This window comes from Meles meles, chromosome 8, assembly GCF_922984935.1.
Source record: "Meles meles chromosome 8, mMelMel3.1 paternal haplotype, whole genome shotgun sequence".
Classification (NCBI taxonomy): domain Eukaryota; kingdom Metazoa; phylum Chordata; class Mammalia; order Carnivora; family Mustelidae; genus Meles; species Meles meles.
The window spans coordinates 11,625,949-11,647,478 of NC_060073.1; the positions used below are offsets into that span (position 1 = coordinate 11,625,949).

A 21,530-nucleotide genomic window follows, 5' to 3' on the forward strand; every position below is an offset into this window, starting at 1 on the left:
ATTTAAGAAATCTGCATGCAGCTGCCAAAAAACCACTGACACCTTCCGCGCAGGGCAGTGGGTCTGAACTGGGCTAGATCACAGTCGGAAGAGGAGTCCCGGAACTCACGCAAGGCTGTTCTGTTAGCGCGCAGCGCAGACGGTAACAGGGCTTTCTACCACAGCAGGGAGGGACTTCCCGTGAGCCCGGATAGCTCAGTCGGTAGAGCATCAGACTTTTAATCTGAGGGTCCAGGGTTCAAGTCCCTGTTCGGGCGGACTGGTTTCTTTTTTTCTTAATAACTTAAAAATAAGAATAAACTTTAGTCATCCGGGTTGCTTTCAGAGAAAGGAGTAAAATCCTCGAGCGTGTGGGTTACGAGTCCAGACGCTTCCGTGAAAAGCAAGGCCTCAGCGGGGGCTGACACTGGGAACCTTTGCGCAAAGGCCCCCGGGAAAACTTGCGGTGCACTGCTCCAGGTCATTAAATAGGCTGCTTTATTCTGCAACCACTAGGCAGGCCCCGGGTCACAACTACTGACTGCTGTATTCATAGGAAGAGGGAACAGATGCCTTCCAGGACGGCCCAGGCACCGCCCTCCATCGCTGTCTGGGGCCGTCCCCGTTGACCGTATCTCTGGGGTTCCCTCCAGTTAGGTGCCTGCGACTATGGTGTGGATCTTCCACCTATACACCACCTTTCTATCCTTCTAGAGAATATGTCTGCACTCTGAAAAGGAAGAGACAACCATCTAGAAACCCACGCACCAAACAGAGCAGTCCCCTCTCTAAACGAAGGCTTCTCTCTACCCTCCCCTTGCAAATTGTGACCCTGAACACAGGGAGGAGTTGAGGTGGACATGGCAGCTTCTGCTTGGGAAAAAGAGGGTTCTTATTGGAAAGACTTCAAGAAGCTGGAATGGGGTAAATCCTGGTGTTGCAAAAAGCAAATTAAGTCAGCTAACAAAGGAAGGAGTTAGCTTCTGAAAGGTATTGAGGAAGTTGGGTTGTGGACACAAGAGCAGCTTAGGCACTGGGTTCCTTGGGAGGTAGAGGGAGGGTGCATCCTTGCTTCCCTAGAGATTGACCCTATCACTAGGCAACAAAGGAGAGTCTGCATTGATCTCCTTAGCAGGATGGAGGTGTAGGTTGAGTCACCTGCCCTCTTAGCTGATGGATGGTGGTACCCAGGGAGTCCTGATTAGTGTGGCAGATCCAGGATGGAGGGAGCACTCAAGAGGGAGGCTGCGGGGCGCCTGGGTGGCTCAGTGGATTAAGCCGCTGCCTTCGGCTCGGGTCATGATCTCAGGGTCCTGGGATCGAGCCCCGCATCGGGCTCTCTGCTCCGCGCGGAGCCTGCTTCCTCCTCTCTCTCTGCCTGCCTCTCTGCCTACTTGTGATCTCTCTCTCTGTCAAATAAATAAATAAAATTAAAAAAAAAAAAAAAAAGAGGGAGGCTGGGCCTTACCTGGAGCCTACACAGACCCACAATTACCTCCCAGTCTCCAAAGTGCAGCTTCCTCATCAGGAGAAAGTGAATCAGAGCAACAGCATCCATCTTATGAACTTGTTATCAAATGAGGTAACAAGGCATACACAGTGCTTAGTAGAGTTTTCCCCCAAGGTAAACATTCAATATATTGTAGCTATTCTCATTATTATTATCCAATATTTAATATTGTTATTATTTTGAATCTAGGGAGGAAACAAAAGATACCTGTCGAAACAGGTAAGGAACCATTCCAAAGAAACAGACTCCCAATAAGCCCAAGTTCATAAGCCTATCCATATTCATGTGAGTTGTGTTAGTTGGTATGTGCTGAAGGGACAGCAATGGTCACTGATCCAAATAAGAGCAGAGTGTACTCGTTGGGCCAGTCAGGCTTCTTTCTTGAAAAAAGTGAACCAAGGGGTTCAGATGGCATCTCAGGGAGAGAAACAAGGTGAGGAGCTATGTGAATTTTTCTTCTCTTTGAGGGAGTCCTTTGAAAAGTGATCCAGTGCACTTTTGGCAACCTTGAAAAATGAAGTGTCTTTGCTCCAATCATTTCCTGACTGAACAAGAACAGAGCAAGCTGGGACAGGGAGAGGACAGGGGTGGAGAGCATTGCGATCTCCTGGTTCCTTCCTCCCTCCTCACCTCAAGGTCACTCCCTCCGTCTTTCTCCCAAAGAGAGAAAAGTGAGGAAAAAAACCTTATGTCTGTCTTGACCAAGACATTTTGGGCTTTGGAGCAGGACAGCCTGGTTCAGTTCTGTATGAGATCAGTTATTTCATTTAGAAATTATCATATTATCAACCTCAGGGCAGGGGTGAAGTGGGTGGGGATTGAATGACACCATGTAGGTCATGTCCAGGCACACAGAAGGCACTTACTTAGTAAGTGGCCTATTTACTCTTATTGGGGAGGGCCCCAGGAGAGAGAGAGAAAGCATTAGCGAGTAAGGAAAGGGTTAAGATATAGGCAGGCAGAGGTAGGGGGCCCCTGACTAGGCTCTGAAACTATTCCTGGCAGGCCCAAGCCATAAGCCGGAGTGAACAAGAGATAAAGGAATAAACCAGAACACCTGGCCCTGGATGTTAGGGAGGGTTTTTGTTTGTTTGTTTTGTTTGCGGCTACAGTGTAATCACAGAAAATGACCAAACCTCAAAGAATTAAGTCATTAAGGGTGTTCTCAATAGTCCTTGCTCAAACTCCAAGATGGTGCGAGGATCTCAAGGCCACAAGCCTCCCAAGCAGTTCTCAGCAAAAGACGGCCACCAAAAGCCCTCAGTGGCAACCCATTCCGGACCCCTCTCACTTCCCTTCTGCTCTCACCTTCACTTAATAAACTTTCACTTCGTTTTACCCTTTTGCGTCCCCAAGATTCATTCTTCGACTCTGTGAGACAAGAACCCTGCAATCCCGTTAACATTAGGATAAGAATGCTAAATCTTCCTCCCAGGACAGGAATTAGTTTTCTCATTCACTGCTCTCAAAACCTGAGAGCTGTACGCAGTATGATTTGGAAGGCGAAATTAGGAACTGAAATGGGCAAAGATAAGAGAAAGGTGGTTTCTTTTCCCCTTTGCTTTCTTTTTTAAATTAATTTCCCCTAACAGTGTAGCAAGTACCCTCGTCTTCGCCGAAATAGCTCAGTTGGGAGAGCGTTAGACTGAAGATCTAAAGGTCCCTGGTTCGATCCCGGGTTTCGGCAGGGTTTTTGCCCACACGCCCCAGGACAGGACGAAAATCTGTTCATTTGAATCTTCTCCCTCGTGCCCCCCGATGCGCCTGCGCAAAGGCCCTGCAGGTCTGCGTGTGCCCACCCCCGCGCCTGCGCAGCGGCTTGGTTGGGTGGTGGGTGGGTGTCTCGTAGCGTGTGTTACCCTCTCCCGCGCTTGCGCAGCGGCAGTGCGGTGCGGCTCTCAGTGCGTGTGCCCTCCGCTGCGCGTGCGCACTGGCCGGGAGGGTTTCAGCGCCGTGGGGAGGCGACCGTGGTTTCATTCTGCACGCGGGGCGTCCTGCGGCCGTGGGCCTGGTGTCAAGCCCAGAGGGGCGGAATGCCCCGCCCCCAGTGTAAGACCGCACAGTAGGCTCCCAGTGCCGGGAGCTCACAGGGCTCGCAAGTTTTTCTCGTGGGTGACAGACGTTCCAATGGCCTTAAAAAGTTTGTCTATACAGCCAGACCCGAAAGCCAGGGCCCCGTCGGGGGTTTAGAAATCTGGCGAAGGATGGTTCCCAGCCGGAGATGTGACTCAGAAGCACGTGTCTTGGTCTGAAAGAGTTCTTGGAACCTATTTTCTCACTGCGCCTTTCCTAAACGGGGCGCGAACGATGGCTCAGGGCCAAACGCTGGCAGTTACCGCCAGGAGCGTTCCTGTCAGGACTGACGACGGGGCTGCGGTTTTCTTGCTCATAGGTCTATTGATGTTCCGGATAAAAAGTAAGTTTCAAGGAAAAGATATCACAGGCAAAAAGTCATATTCCAAAGTTGGAAGAAAAATGTCCGAGCTTGGAAGACTCCTTAGGTGGCCCTTTGCGCATGCGCTAAGTCCACTGTGGGTAGGGCCAGGCCTGGGTGGTAACCCGCCCCCACCCCACACAACCCAGGTGTGCTTTGCCTAAGCCCCACCTGTTCATTAAGAGTGGTGTGAACACGGTCTCAAATTTGTTTTTGGAATTTAAAATAACCTCCGCCCGAACAGGGACTTGAACCCTGGACCCTCAGATTAAAAGTCTGATGCTCTACCGACTGAGCTATCCGGGCTCGCTAAGGAGTTTATTTCCTTGCCCTATCCGCCCTCAAGTAGGGCACGTGTCCGCATTCTTTTCCTACTGAATTAACATCCCTAGTCCTTTTACTGATGTCCTGCGAGGTGAAACTGCAGAATCAAGCTCCAGTGGGTGTTTGGCGGGATGGAATCCCTTTTCTCCCATCAGAGACAGACGGTGTAGAGAATCCCGCCTGCCTCTCCTGCCTTGCCCGCGGGCAGCCACTCCCTCCCCGCTTCCACCCTCCCTCCCGAAAGAGCTAGCGTCCTAAAGGGTCCGTCACCAGAGGAATTCCCTAGATTTAGGACCTCTCCGCGTTCTTGTGGTTGAGCAGCGGCATTTTTAATTCCAGTGCCGGTCTTTGAAGAGACCCGAAGCGTCTTGTGGGTGGCGAATTACGAATAATTAAGTTTCCACTAATCTATTCAACAGGCGTTCATCGAGGGCCTGACGCTCGCAAACTGAGGCTGCAAAGGCCCGGTTCTGGTCCTCAGTGCCGCGACAGGACGCGCTACCAGAGGCACCCAATCCAGCTCTTTGACGGTTGGAAACTGGCTTTGGCAGCGTTACCCGGCCGATATCAGAAGTAAGAGGCAGTAAAGTCTTCCAGGGGGGTGGTGAAGCCTGAACTGAGCTATGAATGGTGACGGGGCCCCTGTAGACTGGGAAAGAATTCTGCCTGTTACAGGGTACCTTCAACACCTGTATGATGGATTGATCTTTCCTCCTACAATGTTTCTGTTGGGAGGCAGACACCCCTGTATGTCCCCAATGCCTGGCCAGTGGCTGACACAGATCAAACTCTCAAAACTGCTGTGGCACGAATGAGGGCCATGGGTCAAGGAATGCTTTTAGTCAAGGTTCCGAGAGCAGAACTTGTTCTTGGGAGTTTTTGTTTAGTGGAGAGAGGAGGGGAAAGAACATTCATGTCAAGGTGAATGACTTCCACAAATGGAATAGCTTGGCCTTGAAAAAGTTCTATGCCACCGTTTTGTGCTACCCTGTTTTCTTTATGTTAAAGTGCTTATTGCCATCAGAAATTCTGTTTAGTTGCTAATTTAGAAACCACCTCTTCCCATCACTCTGTGATGCAAGTACTGCTGGACAGTGACCTTGTTAGTGAGGACCTTGTCTTTTTTGTTGTCCTTATTTTTTATTTATTTTACTTAAAAAAAAAGTTTGCATTCCCATAACCTGAGCGTTTAGAACAGTCGTTGGTGCATAGCAGGATCTTAAGAAATAATTGTTGACTAATCTCAGAGGTTGAAGGTTTTTACTACATAGTGTGTCTCCCCTCGCCCTGTCCCCAAGGTAGTTTTACACAGACCTTTCATTCCAGTTTTCCAAACCATCAATTCTGAATTCGTTGCTACAGTTTCCGTTTCTGGAGAAAAAATTAACATTCAGATTAAGACATCGTTGCCATGTGTCCATCCAACATATCTTATGACCCTAGATCTGAAAACAGGTGGAGGTCCCAAACTGTTCACCACCAGAGTGATTCTTTTGTAGAAAAGCAGGGATAACCTTTACCAGAAGTGGGGTTCGAACCCACGAGGATATAAATCCATTGGATCTTAAGTCCAACGCCTTAACCACTCGGCCATTCTGGTATCCTTCGCGTTGGTATTTGCTTTTATGCAATTTGACCAATACGGAGCTGCTATAGTTTCAAAACAATTAAAAAATTTTATTGCCAACGTAAAAGAACAATATAGGGGAGGAAAAAAAAAATCCCAGTAACATATCACATCATGCTAATTTCTCCACCTTCAGTCACTAGAGACTCTGGGGCCTCCTGAAAGCGACTGGGAAGATTTAGGTGGAGGGTTTCTTACCACCTTCGCACGAGAAGACACAACAGGGAGCTGGGAATGAGTTTCCATCGCGGGGGAGTGGGATGCGGAATTTTAAGTCGGTTAAGGTGTTGTTCTTTTGTTTTTTTTTCCTTTCCTTTTATTTCGTCCTTTTCCTTACCAAAACAAAAGCGACTCTGGTGGGACTCGAACCCACAACCTTTGAATGCCTCCATCTGTCTAGAAGTCCAATGCGCTATCCATTGCGCCACAGAGCCAGGCACTCGTACCCCCTCCGCGCCGCTTACATCAAGGCAGGCGCGGCTCCTGTCCCGGGACACTCGCCGCGGCCACGCCCGTCTTCCTTCCCGGACAAGCGGTGGAGCCGATGCGGCCAAGAAGCGTGGGTGGGAGCTGCGCTGGCAAGTCCGAGATCCTTCTGGAAGTGTCTCTCGGTAAGCGACAGCCGGGCAGCAACTCCCAGTCTCGGTCCACGTTGGAAAGAAAAAAGTCTTTGTGTGCAGTTCTTCCACCCTGGAGAGCTGGAGCAGCGCGCGGTTCCATAGTGTAGCGGTTAGCACGTCTGCTTTACGCGCAGAAGATCCTGGGTTCGAGCCCCAGTGGAACCAGGGGGTTGTAATTATGCATTTTAGCGGTATTTTCAGGTTTCCATTTGCCCTCCAGGTCCTGAATTTTACTCGGGGACGCAAGAGGAGCTGCGGTTCCGCGCCCCGGGCTCGGCGCTGCGCCCGGCCGCGTCGGCTTCAGTCCGGTAGGCGCCCCCACGGATCCGCCGCCGAGACTGCCCCCGTGTGGTGCCTCTGGGGAGGTGCAGGCGGTCGACCCGGGTCTGTCTCAGCGCGCCTCTGCGCCTGCGCCCTCCGGACCACCCTGCTGTCCAGCCTCCCAGTGCCTGGGCGGGGTCTGAGCTCACTTGCTCCTTCCTAAGCCTTGCTCGGGCCATCTTTTAAAAGTTGCTGCCACGACTCAGTGAGGGGATAGTCGGAGGGTTACCTCCCTCCCTTGCTGATTACTCCAACTCCACTGGTTTCATTATTTACTGGAAGTAAAATGTTTTTGAAAAATTATATGTACATGCTACGGAATTCAGAGAGCCCCACATGTCTTACAGTGATGCCCCCCTCTGACCAAGCTTTTCTCCTTAACCAAACGTCCCGAGCTCCTGAGCGGGCTTCTCCACGAGGCTTGTCAACCTCGCCGCGAGGACTGGAACAAACAGCAACGCTAACATGGTTTTTAGGCATTCCCAAGGTGACCCTAGGTCCCCCTGAAGTGCTGCCTGAGAAAACTGAAGGCTGCCCAATTTACTGTTGATTTCAGCCAACACCTGAGCACAGGACCCCTGTCTCCCAACCTCTGTGGGAAGGTAAAGAGCCTAACTTTTGTTAGAGTTAAGGACCACGTGGGGTTTTTGTGGACCAACTCCCCCGTTTCCAGATTTTTTGTAATTTTCGCTTCCCTGTCTCTACTGAGCTCCGATCACACCATTCCCTATTCCTTCATTCTTTAAAATGCCCAGTCACTCTGTACAAATCAACGTTGAATGCAGTTCATGCTGGACACTTGTCCCTCTCGCAATAGTGTATTACTGATTAAAATCTGTGCTCTCCCTTTTAACTGGAGTCCAGCTTTCTCTTCAACACCTCCCACCTTTTAACCACTAGAAGTTTCTTTTGTGACCCTTCAGGGCTAGTCTTTGCATTCTCCAGTACAGGCGTGCCCTTCTTTATTAGCCAATTAGGATTTTCGTACAAAAGATAGCATACCGTAGGTACTATTCCCCTCCTCACCCGAACGATATTCTGGAAATCATTCTATGTCATTTATAAGTCTGCTCATCCTTTCGCTTCCTGTGAATGGATGTATCACGATTGTTTAAACCATTTAATGAACCATTACAGACAGTGCTGCTGGTGGATTTCCTTGTTCAGTGGTTTTGGGGCGGATCAACATAAAGAGTAATAATAGCAAAATCTTGACTAGGTATTTCCCATGTGGCTAGGCAGGAGTCTCAGTTGGCTCAGGTACACTCACAATGATTTATAATTGTCTAACCCATTTGAGAGATGAGGAAGAAGCATAGGGAGGGTAAGGGATTGCACAGGATCATACTGGTCAGGGACAGAATAGGGTATCACCTAGGCAGGCAGGGTATTGCCTTTTTGTCTTAGAAAAGGAATTGCTGGGAATATATATGTTATATTTCTGTGAATATTGCTACTTTCAAATAAAACTATTAACAGGCTTTTGGGTATCTTTGCCTTTTGAAAGGGGAAGATGTTTTAATTTATATGTCTTTCATCAGAGTAAGTTTGACTATTTATTCAATTCAATTCAAAACATTCTCTTTCCTCCCTATCTTCCTTTTTCCCTCCCTCCCTTTCTTCCATCCTACTATCTGTTCTATCCTTTTGTCCAAATTTCTATTATATTGGTAATGTTTTCTTACTGATTTTTAGTTGCTTTTTATAAATATAGATTTAGATATGTTTCGCAAATATATTTCCCAGACTTAGCATTTGCCTCTTAATTTTACTTTTGATATTTTGTGCAGAAACTTTAAAACTTTTAACGTAGTCAAATTCCTTATCCTTTTGTTTATTTATTTTTGAGGGGGAGATTTAAATTTTCTTTCCTAGAAAATGCTTCCCCATTCTGAAATTATGTTCCAAAAATGATGCTATATTTTCTCCAAATTATTATTTATTTAAAATTTACCTGTTACACCTTTGGTCCTTTTGAAACCTTTATAACTGGGTGCTATGGTCTGAATGTTTATGAGCCCCCCCAAAACACATATGCTGAAAGCTAATCCTTAATGTGATGGTGTTGGGGGGGGGTTGGAAGGTAATGAGGATAAAACCCTCATCAGTGGGATTAGTGCCTTTTATTTATTTATTTTTTTTAAGATTTTCATTTATTTGAGAGAGAGAGAGAATAGCAGGGGAGGAGCAGAGGGACAAGCAGACCCCCTGCTGAGCAGGGAGTCTGATACAGGACTCAATCCCAGAACCCTGAGATCATGGCCTGAGCCAAAGGCAGACATTCAACCAACTGAGCCATCCAGGCACCCCATGGATTAGTGCCCTTTTAAGAGAGTCCCCAGAAAGTTCCCTCATCCCCTCTGCCACGTAGAACAGCAAGAAGACGGTGATCTATGAACCAGTGTTCTCACCAGACCAAATCTGTTAGTGCCTTGATCTTGGACTTCCCAAAGTCCAAATCGGTGAGATAGATTTCTGCTGCTTATAAGCCACCCAGTCTGTGCTGTTTTTGTTATGGCAGCCTGAACGGACTAAGGAACTGTGCAAACTATGAAAGAGCAACAGTAGGCCCCTGTAGAGGGATTTTATAAAGCACTCTGGAAGACTGGGATGCATAAATCGGTCAACTTGTGCTCTCTCTTTAAACATAAATTCCAAAAGTTAAAGGTCCTGTCTGTTACATGGTCTTTAGGTTCAAGTTCCTTAATATCCTTTCCTTAGAACTTTCCAGAAGCTCTGCTGGTGTAGGTTTCCCCTCTGGTACTACGTTGGCTCATCAAACCACCTTACTTCTGCTTTTCTGTGTCTCACAGGCTGGGTTCATTTCCTTCTCACAAAGGCGTAGCTTTGGGTGGTGTGGCAGACTATAGAAATTCAGCCTGTAGAGTCCAGATCCAAACTGTGGGTTCAATCCCTGGTTCTGTTTCTCTTGGTTGTGTGACCATGGCACAGTACATAACCTGCTGTGCTGTGTGACATTGGGTTAGTTGCTTAACTGTTCAGTGCCATGATTTCCTCTTCTGTAAAATGAGGATCAAGGTCAGCTTAAGATTCTGGAGAAGATTTAGTAAATTACTGTATGTAAAGCATTTCAACAAATACACATAGCAAGCATTTAACAAATGACATCTATCATCATCATTATTATTACTGATTTGGTGGATTAATCTGGTAAGTTTAGGGAGAACAACATGGTTCTCTCATAGGGACATTTTTAGAAAATGATAAATGCTAAGAACATCAGCTCTTCTTTTACCGGCCTCTCTTCTAGGCTTGCAGGGTGATGTAGGAAAGACATTAGGATTCAAAGCCGACAGCCAAGAAAGAATTCTTGAGAGTCTTTGGTGCAAAAAGGTGGTTTTATTAAAGCATGGGGACAGGACCCGTGGACAGAAGGAGTTGCATTGGGGTCATAAAGAGTGGCCCATTATGTACTTTCAAGTTGGGGAGGAGGGTTAGGGGTAGTATAAGCCTCCCAGGTATTTTGGAAACAAGGTTTCCAGGATCTTGAGGGGGCTAGCTATTGTTAGGAACAATCATTTGTTACTGTTTAGTAAAAACTCAGGCATGAGACCCCTCAGATATATATTGGTGGGTCATATGCTTGGAGGATGATTGCCAATATGTATCTGGGGTCGTAGAGGTAGAGATAAAGGAAGCTTCCAAAGACAGTTTTATAGACTTACAGGATATTTGGGGTTGGGCTAAGATTGCCTTTTGCCCTTAGCAAAGTATCAACATCCAGACAGTTGAGTTCCTAGCGGAATGTCACTCTGCCTGTTTCAAGGACTTGTCAGTGGGCTATAGGGAGCAGGAAAATTTAATCATTTTACTTCTGCCTTTGTTTCTTACATCACAAGGGACAGTCTTCTCCCTCTGTCTCTTCACGTTGTCTGTCCTCCATCTGCATCCTTGGGTCCAAGTTTCCCCTTTTCATAAGGGCATGTTGTATGGGACGAGGGCCCACCCTAATGGCTTCATGTTAATGTGATTATCTTTGTCACAACCCCGTCTCCAAACAGGGTTGTGTTCTGAGGTCCTGGGGGTTAGGACTCCAACAGATGAATTTGTGGGAGGGGAGACACCAGCCATGGCATAACTTGTCCAAAGCAGAACATGCAGTGTTGCCCAGAAGCAGGATCTGCCGTGTATTTCCCTTCTTGGTGAGGCATCTGCTACCCCAGCAACCCACCCTAGCCAGAGGCCCAGCACTTTTCCCATTTCTTCTCCCCCACATCCATCCACACCAGAGCTGGCAGGTTCTTTTCTCTGTACCCGTTTCTCCCCTGTTCCACCCAGCTCAGGTCTCACTCATCTCCTCCTTGGAGGGCCAGGCGGCATCCCCATCTCCAGTCCTGTGCTTCTCAAAGGGACCGGAGCAACTTCTCTAAAATGCAAATGGAACATCCCCCTTCCCCTCTCTGCCCTCTGAGATGTGGTCTCCCTCTCCAACCTGCCCCTCATCTCATTTCTTCCCTTCCCTGGTGCCTGGGGTGCCTTTCCTGGTGCTTCTCCCCACTTCTCACTGTCATTTTTGAAAAGCAGCTACTCCTGTCCTCGACAGTTTGGAGACACTTCTGTCTGCTTTCCTGACTCAGCCTGGGCATCTGCGCAGCTGGAAACCCCTTCTGGTCCCCATTCAGTTCTGGGCATTAAGGACCATGAGGTCAGGGCTTCTTGTTAATTCTTCTCTCTTCCCCTCCCCCAGCCTCAGGTACTGTTAAAGGAAAAATAATTCTGACACTTCTTAAAACAATAAGAAAGACTTATTCAGGCCCATTGCCATATGTGTCAAGACTGTTGCCATAGGGGACAGAGACTGAGCTCAATTCTGAATACAGTAAAGTTAGCTGGAGACCTACAGCCATGGAACAGGGCTGGGGAAGGGGATGGGTAGAGAATTACTAAGCGGAGACATTCAGGTCAGGGGATTCTCAGTGAACTGAGATCACAAGATTCTTGGTGAAGGTGGGGCAGGGTGATCCAATGTCAAAAGCAGAGAATGAGGAATTTGATGTGATATTGATCAAAGGTGATCAAATGCCAGGAGTGGGGAGAGTCTTGCTAAACTGACTCTGCAGGATGGTTGGGAACGCTGGGATGAAGAGAGGTTGGGGGTGAGTGCAGGTGTAGAGAAAAAGAGGGGGCTTTTGGGAGCCTGGCTCAAAGTCTGGCCGAAAGAGAGGCTTTGCTGGCACCCCACCCAGTTCCCAGTCTGTAACAGGCCCGTGATTCATGCCCATTGCTTTTAACGTATTTCTGAATCGTAAAAGGCCTTTAGAATGGTGGCGTCTTAAAATTTTACTCTTCTTGTGAGTTAAATTTAATTCAGTTTCTTTTGTAACTTTTCCGCCAAAGAGGAAGCTTAGCCTTTTTGGAGTTTGTCTTTCAAGCTTCTCAAATAGAGCACCCACTTTGCAGAGGAATGTCTTCTCAGAAATCTCTATATTTCAAGCTTCAAAAAGACAGGGTTTATTATAGGCCTGAAACTATTAGGTATTTTTTCTAGAAGATATAGGAGAAAACCGTTGTGACTACTGTTTAGGCAAAAAATTCTTACATAGGACACAGAAAGTGTCCCTAAAATAAACAATGGATTTAACTTCATCGAAATGTAAAAACAAACAAAGAAACTTCAACTTGTCTAAAAATACTCTTAAAGGAAAAGACATATCACAGACTGGAAGAAAAATATTTGCCAAAGGCTTATCTGGTAGGTCTTGTATTGAGAATTTATTAAAAAGATCTCTTATGCTGTCTTATGATAAGAAAACAAACAACCTCATACAAAAATGGTCAGAGTTCTGAACAGATTTTTCACCAAAGATGATATACACATGGCAGGCAAATGCACAAAAAGATGCTCAACATTATTAGTCATTCCGAAAATGGACAGTAAAATTACACTACACACTTGTTAGAATACGTAAAAAAACAAAAACTTAATGCTAACAATACCAAGTGCTGACAAGAATGAGGAGTAACTAGAATTCCTGAATGTTGCTGGTAGGAATGCAAATGCTATCACCACTTAGGAAAAGAATTTAGAAATTTCTATAAAAGTAAACACACTTATTACCAGCAATTCTACTTCTAGGTATTTATCCAAGAGATAGGAAAGCATACATTTACACAAAGATCTATGTGTAAATATTTATAACAACTTCAGTCATAAATTCTCCAAAACCTGGAACCAAACGAGATGTCCTTGACTGGAGAAGAGATAAGCAGATGGTGGTATGGTCAGGCCCTGGAAAACCATCAGCAAGAGAAAGGAATGAGCTTCCGATGCACACAGGAACATGGATGGATCCATTTCAAAAGCGTTATGCTGAGTGAGAGCAGCCATAAAGAAAAGACTACGTGATATAGGATTGCGTGGTTATGACTTTCTGGAAGAGGAAACGTTACAGGCACGGAAGACAGACCGGAGACAGCACTCTGGAAGCCTGAGCAGAATTTGACATAATGTCCCAAGATCTCACACAGCTGAGGACGTTTTTGCCTGTGCACGAAGAGAGTAAGTGTGGGCACGAGGCAGCTTTCTTAGGTGATGGAAACACTCAATATCTTGATTTTAATGGCTGTTACGTGACTTTATATCTTAGTCAAATCTCACTGAACTATACACCTTAAAGTGGTGAATATCCTGTGTATAAATCATACCTCAATGAACAAAAAAGGTTGGGTTTATAGCATGGTGCAGGCTTTCAATAATGAAAACAGAATCAACAAACATAAAGAAGTATTTGTTGGGGCGCCTGGGTGGCTCAGTGGGTTAAGCTGATGCCTTCGGCTCAGGTCATGATCTCAGGGTTCTGGGATCGAGTCCCACATCAGGCTCTCTGCTCAGCGGAGAGCCTGCTTCCCTTCCTCTCTCTCTCTGCCTGCCTCTCTTGTGATTTCTCTCTGTCAAATAAATAAATAAAAACCTTAAAAAAAAAAAAGAAGTATTTGTTGGAGGAAGGACGGAATGAAGTGGAAACTGGATTTCAGGTTGATATCGATTAACAGTTTTTTAAAAATTTTATTTATTTATTTGAGACCTAGAGAGAGCACACAGGAGGGGCAGAGGGAGAGGGAGAAGCAGACTCCCCATTGATCAGGAAGCCCCACACGAGTATTGAAAGGGGCTCAATCCCAGGACCCTGGGATCATGCCCTGAACTGAAGACAGATGCTTAAACCTCTGAACCACCCAGGTGCCCCAAGGTTGATAGCAATTTTATATGAACATAACTTTGTGGGTAATTTTCACGATCTTTTTCCCTTTCTTGGGGGATAGTCGGACAATAGAAGCTGATGATACAGCACGCTGAGTCACGGTGTACCAAACCTCCAGATACAGAAGGGGTCTCTATGCAATTGTGTTTAAAGACACAGAAAAAAAAGATTCTTCAGTCGTAATTTTTAAGAAGAAAAAAAATCACTTTTTGGGCGGTGAGGAGAAGGAATATGGTTTCAGGGCATCAGAAGCTCTACATCATTTTTCGGGCTATCCATGGGAAATGAGAAGTGAGACAGACTAAGTCAGAATTGCACAGCAATTTAGTGGCTGCCCAGTGTAACTTGAGAACTAGCAGAGTTTGGAGAGCAGCCTAGTCCCCCCTCATCCTGAGAGTCAGGGGGTGAGCAGGGCGGCACAGGCAGGGTAGAAAGTAGAGAAAAAATCAGACACAAAGAAAAGATGAGGGGAGGAGAGGAAGAGAGAAACAGCCTAGAGAGAAGGAAAAGAAGATGGAGGAGGAAGGCAGGAAGAGGAGGAGAAAGAAGAGAAAAAGGAGGAGAAAGGAGACCTCACTGTGAAGGGAGGTGTCCAGTGTTCTTTGCAGTTACTTCTGGTGTCACTCATCGGTGTTAGTTTTTAACCAGCTTGCCTTTGAGCTTTCCATCTTCAGGGTTGACCTCTCTTTTCACTAGTTGTATATTAAACAGAATGCAAACAATAACTGCTTTAAAACGGTTTGGTGCCAATTTTCATTTCTTTAGCCAAGGTGAGTGTTGCCTTTGACCTCAGTTCTTTCTCAAAGGCACATGGTTTTACAAAGTGACTTTTCCGTGCCATGAGGTTGTTCAACACACAGGGCTGAGGAGGATGTGAAAGCCCTGATCCTTCGGGAGCTCTGCCATCCCGTTTTCGTGGACTTTCAGCCTGCTGCAATCTCCTGGTTTATCCAGGCCTACGGACCCTCAAGGTTTGGAACATGGCTCCTTGTAGTGACTGCTTCTGGTCCCCTAAGTGCTGACATCAGGCAGAGGTAGTAAAAAAGGGACCAGAGCAGGGTCTGAGGGTTTGGTAACTGGAACTGATGGCTCGGAGGCTTCACAAAGTCCAACCAGAGAATAGGTCCCTGCCCAGTGGTTTCCAAGCTCTTTTCACTGAAGCACATGCTAATATCTGTGCTTTATTTACATCAAGACGGCTATACTCAAGCCCATATCCAAAATAAAGGTTTGGGGAATTAGTGCTTTTTTATTATTTGAAGGATTCTGTGCTTTTTTATTCTCCCCTAGACTATTCAATGTCATTAACAACAACAACAAAAATGTGTGTGCAGACCTACTGATGGCACATGCCTTAGAGTTTCTGCGGTTTGGAAAACCATGACCTGGAGCTGGGTCCCCAGACCATGGTGAGACAGAGGTCGCTCCCAGCAGGACCACCCAGCAGTGGGTGGTTCCTGGTATCCATGACAACTCTTGAATCTCCCGGAGATGGTGCCTGAGATTTTGCATTTTAACTACCTGGCTAGGCGATTCTTTGTCACCCAGGCTTGGGAACCACTGACCTGGGGGGAACACATAAGCTGCTCCTAGCAGAGGTTTCCAATTCTGATCTGTGGAGCCCTGAGGACTAGAGCCGATGCCCCTCGGGGAAACATCTACTGAGCTGCTCCTCCTGATCTGCGTAAAAGTTCACGTGCCAAGTCGTTTCTGCTTCTCAAAGAAAGATCTGAAATTTGGGGGAAAGAAAATGCATGTGATAAGGGTTTTGAATCTTTATCTCCAGAAATAAAAATCTTGGTTAAGTTCTGTCTGCCAAAGGGAGAATCACGGAAAGAGAATGGCTCCCTTTAGTGGTAAGAAACATTACAGAGCACTTTGCTTCATAGACACTGGTCCTAATTCAAGGGGATCCTCTTTAGAAATGCAGCTTCCCAATGTGGGAGATACTGAACAGGTTAGCAAAAACTTAAGAATCTTGTATTAGAATCCGTATGTTGAAAGATTGTTGTCAAACAAGGCATGCTTATCACCTCCAAGGAGAAGAAACTTTTTTTCTTGGGAAATGGATTTTAATGTATACCACTTATCTCTAGAGTACCCTAGTCTTTTTTTTTTTTTAAAGATTTTGTTTATTTATTTAGACCGAGAGTACAAGCAGAAGGAGGGCCAGAGGAAGAAGATGAGAGAGAATCTCAAGCAGAATCCATGCTCATTGTGGAGCCAGACATGGGGCTTGATCTCAAAACCCCGAGATCATGATCTGAGCAGAAATCAAGAGTTGGCCACTTAACCAACTGAGCCATCCAGATGCTCCTAAAGTATCATAGTCTTAGGGGGCCTGGCTGGCTCGGTGGGAAGAGTATGTGACTCTTGATCTCTGGGTTGTGAGTGCGAGTCCCAGGTTGGGTATAGAGATCATCTAAATAAATAAAGAAATCTTAAAAAAAAATTAAGTACGGGGGGCACTCTGCCTTCGGCTCAGGTCATGATTTCGGGGTCCTGGGATTGAGCCCTGTATCGGGCTCTCTGCTCAGCGGGGAGCCTGCCTCCCCGTCCCTCTCTGCCTACTTGTGATCTCTGTCTGTCAAATAAATAAAATCTTAATAAACAAATAAACAAACAAACAAATAAATAAAAGTACCATAGCCTTTTGGGAACACTATAATCAGTTCATTGTCTTATAACAATGTGTGTGTGTGTGTGTGTGTGTGTGTGTGTATTTTAAAATGAAATACATGCTATATATTTTTTTCTTGTACTAAGGAGTTTATATGTAAGCACAAATATGTGTAAAGACAGGAGACACACATACACACAAACATATTTTTTTTCTTGTGAATCCTTAATTCATTATTTGCCTTTAGAAAATAAAGACTAAATGCAAAAAAAAGGTATAAGGAAAGGAAGTTTAATTTTTAAGAAAATCTTGACTTTTTTTAAATAAAATATGATTTGTAAGAGGTGGTAGGAGGTTGAAGAAAATAGGTGAAGGGGATTAAGAGTTACAAACTTCCAGTTATAGAATGAATAAGTCACTGAGATCAATAATACAGTCAATAATGTCGTAATCACTTTGCATGGTGTCAGGTGGAGAGTACACTTATTCTGGTAAGTGTGGTTAATGTACAGAATTGTGGAATCACTATGCAGTGTATCTGTAATATAACATTGTATATCAATCATGCTTAAATAATAAAAATTTTAAAAAATGATTTACAAGGAAGAAAATATTTACTACTGTTGACAAAAGAACATACTGGTTAGGGCAGAATATGATTCTCTATTCTGGTTCAAAGGGAAGTTTGAACTGTTCTTGCTGTTTTTGATACGTGAGTGATTAGATATAAAAGTCAAGGCTGAAGTCAAAACTGAGGTGAATGGTTTTAATTCTAGGCAGGAGGTCATAATCACCCCCAAAGAAGCAAATGCAGATTTTTCAAAAGATCTTCCGGCTTTAGTAAAGCAGTCAAGGATCTGGCATTAGCTAATGCGAATTTTGTTAATAATGTCTGTCTTGCTTTGCTGTGCAGAAATGTTCCATCCTTCTGTACTTGGGTCTCCTGGGCTACCTTTGACAGCCTGGGCTTGGACTCATCCCTCATATCCATGCACTGCAGCTTTGCTGTTCTACATCTCCTCTAGGAGGACACCTGGTGCCTTTGACTAGTCCGATAAACCAGTCCCCTGAGAGGTACCACTGAGGATAAACTCAGAGATGCCCCCTCTCCACCATCACCACCAGCAGCTTGCTATGACCATCCAGAGATATATCTAACTTCCAAAGTGGTGACATTCTATCTAACTTATCCCCTATGAGTTATGTTTAACTTATGAAATATTTCACAAACAGGGATATGGGGCCAGCACCAAGGGAGGATAGATAATGGGGCCATGATAGAGATGTTTGGGATTGGCTGTATTTTGGAGCAGGTTTCCTTAGCTTGCATTTTTTTCTCAGAATCAGGCTATATAAATGGCTCTTTACTTCCCTTACTTCACACATCCATTAGAGATTGCATAGGAGATAAGACAGATCCAAATGCAATCCGAATTTTAGTTGACTACCAATTTCATCTATTTGCTTGACAAATTAACAGGTTGTCAGAAGACCAACTCAAATATGATATTGTTTTCTGTTCTCTTAAAAAGGAAGCCTGGATAATGAAAAGTCATTTATTCTTCAGCCTTTGCTTCTTGTGGACTCGAGTCAGGCACATTCCAGCAATGGGCACTGGATTCGATTCCTTTCTCTGGAGGGCTGGATGGTAATGAATGGCTGGAAAATGATGTTGAAATTCTTAGAGGGGCCTGAAGCCTCAGGTATCTACTCCTTGGTCCGATGAAGACATGCAAGCACCTTTTGTAATACTACAATAGAGGAGAAATTTTTATGGATGAGCTTATTTCAGACCCTAGGAAATCCAGTATGAGACAACAGGACTAGTGAAACATGCACTTAGCTGAGGCTCAGATCTCAGATCTAGCTGTGCCTCTGCCATTCATTAAGTAGGGAAACTTTGATAAAGCATGACACTTACCTCAGCTTCATAGTCTTAGGGTGCCTGGCTGGCTCAGTGGGAAGATTATGTGACTCTTGATCTCTGGGTTGTGAGAGGTAACTTTCTCTCAGACCTTATTTCCTCACCTGTAAAGCTCACCTGAGGTGTTTGGGTGATGTAATCTTTGGAGTCTCATTCAGAGCTGACAATTTATGGGTCTGAGACTCTTAGTTGTCAACAATCTCACCAAGATAAAACCTTTCAGAAAAGATTGTTTCAGGCCACCCTTATTAAAGGATGCTGCTGAGGGACAAAGGGAGAACTTCGGTCTCAAGATGGCCTTCTACTGTGTTGTGAGGAAATACTTTTCAGTTTTGACTTTCAATCTAAATTTCATAGCATCTATTCTTTTTCGGAAGGTCCAAGTCTTCTCCTCAGTCTTCTCATGGATGACTTCATCTCCTGGTTCCTCAGGGTGTAGATCATGGGGTTCAGGACAGGGATGATGACCGTGAAGGTGATGGAGACAGCTCTATCCATGGGGAGGGCAGTGAAGGGTCGGGCATAGACATAGATGCAGGGTACAAAGTGCAGGGTCACCACAGTGATGTGGGAGGTGCAGGTAGAGATGGCTTTCCTTCTGCCCTCCCCAGCATGAGACCTCAGCATCATCAAGATGACTGTGTAGGACACAAGAAGGAAGACAAACCATAGTGTAGAGATCAAACCATTGTTGGAAATCATTAAGACCTCAAGAGCAAAAGTGTTGGTGCAGGCGAGTTTGAGGACCTGGGGGACATCGCAGTAGAAGCCATCAACGACATTGGGTCCACAGAAGGGGAGGGGCAGCAAGAGGGAAATCTGCACGATGGAGTGGACAAAGCCCCCCACCCAGGAGGCCACAATGAGGGCAGTGCATCGCCCCCTACTCATGATGGTCACGTAGTGCAAGGGCTTGGAGATGGCCATGTAGCGATCAAAGGCCATGACAGAGAGAGAAAAAATGTCTGCCCCACCGAGAAGGTGGAAGAAGAACATCTGAGTGATGCAACCATTGAAGGAGATGGTCTTTGTCCTTGACAGAAGGTCCACGAGGACCTTGGGAGCAGTGATGGAGGAGAAGCAGATGTCCAAGACTGAGAGATTACGGAGCAGGAAGTACATGGGGGTGTGAAGGCGGGACTCACAGGTCACAGTGACCATGATGAGGACATTTCCCATCACTGTTGACATGTACACCAAAAATAACAAAGGAAATAAGAGCAAACTCAGCTCTCGGGACTGGGTCAGTCCTTGAAAAATAAATTCTTTCACTCTGGTGTAATTTCCCTGCTCCATTGTATCATATTTTTTCTTCTTCAACTACCTGGGGAGAAAATAAGAGTGGATTTCCAAGGGAGGTAATTAATCGAAGCATTGAAATCAGCATGCTATTAAATTCTTATTAAAATTTTTTACAGTTGCATAATTTTACATATTCTATACCCTTCTTGAAAAGCCACTAGGTGGTCTGAGAAATGAGAATAGTTTTGTTTTGCAATGAATACTCCTGTATCTAATTGTTAGCAAGTTGGAAACACACAGGGGAGAAGTATAAAACACGGTCTCATGGAAGCTTAGAGAATTTTCTCTCCTACTGTTCCACAGTAGACAATTTGGCATAGTCTGTGCAAAATTTGATAGTACTTGAGGATCAGCACTGTTAAAACAAGAAAAAGTTTTCAGTTTGCTTTCCTCCCTGGACGAACAGGTTTGCAGCTGCTAACATGATTCGAGCACATGCTGCTTTTGTTTTCAGTTTTTCTTCTCCTTGATGTCTTCTTCTCTTTTGTCCATGGGATTTGGCAAGTGATAGCTACAGTCCCTGCTCCTCATAATGCCCTTGGCAAAGACTTTATCACCCGGGTCACCGGGCAAATGTCTTTTTCTTAGGCTTACTCCCTTCTCATCACCTACACTTGGATGGCACTTCCTCTCACCTCGCTATTTGCAAAAGCTTCAATTTTGTGCCAAAATCACAGATTTCAGAACTAGTAGATCTGAATTTGAATACAGAATCTGTATTAATTGAGTAGGTAGCTCAATTCATAGCTGACTCTGAGTTTCTGTTTATCATCAGTGAAAGTGGGTATAATCATGTTTGTGTCATAGGGTTGTGAAGTTTGAATGGATTTGTTTCATTCTTTAACCTGAGTTCCTGCAGACCACAGGTCCCTTCACACAGCAGCTGCTGACATTTTGCAGGGCCCGTCTTCTCTACCACATTATCTGGGAGATGCTGTTACGCTTTTCCTACGAAAGATAGTTTTTTTTGAAATAATTACAACGAGGACCAAATGTAGCATTTAAAAAGCAGATATGTCCAAATGTAGCATTTAAAAAGCAGATACAATGGAGTATTATTCAGTTCTAAAAAGAAATGAGCTGTCGAGGCCATGGGAACAGAGAGGAACCTTAAATGCATATTGCTAAGTGAAAAAAGGCCATCTGAAAAGGTACACACTGTATGACTCCAGCTATATGACATTTTGCAAAAGGCAAACTAGTAGAAAGATTAGCGGTTGCCAAGGGCTGGTGTGTGCAGATGGGGAGGGATGAGTAGGTGAAGCAGAGGGGATTTTTAGGGATTTTGATACATGGCACCATGCATTTGTCAAATCCACAGAGCACACAACACTAAGAATGAACCCTAATACAAACTAAGGACTTTAGTTAATAAATAAAGAGGATATTTGCAGTAAGCACTGCTTTAGGCGGCTTTTGAAGTTTTGTCAACTGCTTACAATAAAATCGCCCTTTGTAGCTCATTCTCTCTTTAAAAAAATCAGCTTTGTTAAGGAGTAACTTGCATATAATAAACTGCACATATTTAAGGGGCACAATTTGATGCCTTTTGATAAATACATGCACCTGTGAAGCCATCCCTACAATTAGGATAAGGAACATCTCCATTCACTCCCTGTACTCTGGAGAACTGTGGGATTCTTGGC

General features: G+C 45.1%; 2 protein-coding genes and 6 non-coding genes across 9 annotated transcripts; 4 read left to right on the forward strand and 4 right to left on the reverse strand.

Annotated features, from left to right (window-relative positions):
* The first annotated feature begins 184 nt into the window (after positions 1-184).
* On the forward strand, positions 185-257 carry TRNAK-UUU. The gene has a single exon. It is a non-coding gene; the product is annotated as a tRNA-Lys (tRNA).
* Positions 258-3,103: 2,846 nt separating this feature from the next.
* Positions 3,104-3,176, forward strand: TRNAF-GAA. Its single transcript has one exon. It is a non-coding gene; the product is annotated as a tRNA-Phe (tRNA).
* Positions 3,177-3,466: 290 nt separating this feature from the next.
* On the forward strand, positions 3,467-8,232 carry LOC123949119. 2 transcript variants are annotated; one of them, XM_046016460.1, is made up of 4 exons: positions 3,467-3,905; positions 4,667-4,820; positions 6,223-6,485; positions 6,715-8,232. In XM_046016460.1, exons 3-4 carry the CDS (start codon positions 6,282-6,284, stop codon positions 6,976-6,978), a joined length of 468 nt encoding a protein of 155 aa, XP_045872416.1. In that variant the 5' UTR covers positions 3,467-3,905; positions 4,667-4,820; positions 6,223-6,281; the 3' UTR covers positions 6,979-8,232. The 2 variants fall into 2 exon arrangements, with proteins under 2 accessions (XP_045872416.1, XP_045872415.1); XM_046016459.1 differs by lacking the exons at positions 3,467-3,905; positions 4,667-4,820 and having other exon boundaries at positions 5,970-6,485.
* TRNAK-UUU lies at positions 4,157-4,229 on the reverse strand. The gene has a single exon. It is a non-coding gene; the product is annotated as a tRNA-Lys (tRNA).
* TRNAL-UAA lies at positions 5,765-5,847 on the reverse strand. The gene has a single exon. It is a non-coding gene; the product is annotated as a tRNA-Leu (tRNA).
* Positions 6,223-6,308, reverse strand: TRNAR-UCU. The gene is given in 2 exon segments: positions 6,223-6,258; positions 6,272-6,308. It is a non-coding gene; the product is annotated as a tRNA-Arg (tRNA).
* Positions 6,587-6,659, forward strand: TRNAV-UAC. Its single transcript has one exon. It is a non-coding gene; the product is annotated as a tRNA-Val (tRNA).
* A 10,710-nt stretch (positions 8,233-18,942) lies between the features above and the next one.
* On the reverse strand, positions 18,943-19,878 carry LOC123949310 (olfactory receptor 4D9-like). The gene has a single exon (XM_046016711.1). It carries the CDS (start codon positions 19,876-19,878, stop codon positions 18,943-18,945), a length of 936 nt encoding a protein of 311 aa, XP_045872667.1.
* Between the last annotated feature and the right edge of the window lie 1,652 nt (positions 19,879-21,530).

Excerpts from the sequence above, each read along its gene's own strand:
- LOC123949310 (XM_046016711.1), bottom strand. The coding sequence starts at position 19,878 with ATGGAGCAGGGAAATTACACCAGAGTGAAAGAATTTATTTTTCAAGGA.
- LOC123949119 (XM_046016459.1), top strand. The coding sequence starts at position 6,135 with ATGCGGAATTTTAAGTCGGTTAAGGTGTTGTTCTTTTGTTTTTTTTTC. Across the intron at positions 6,486-6,714 it reads CCTTCTGGAAGTGTCTCTCG|GTCCTGAATTTTACTCGGGG; the intron begins GTAAGCGACAGC and ends TTTGCCCTCCAG.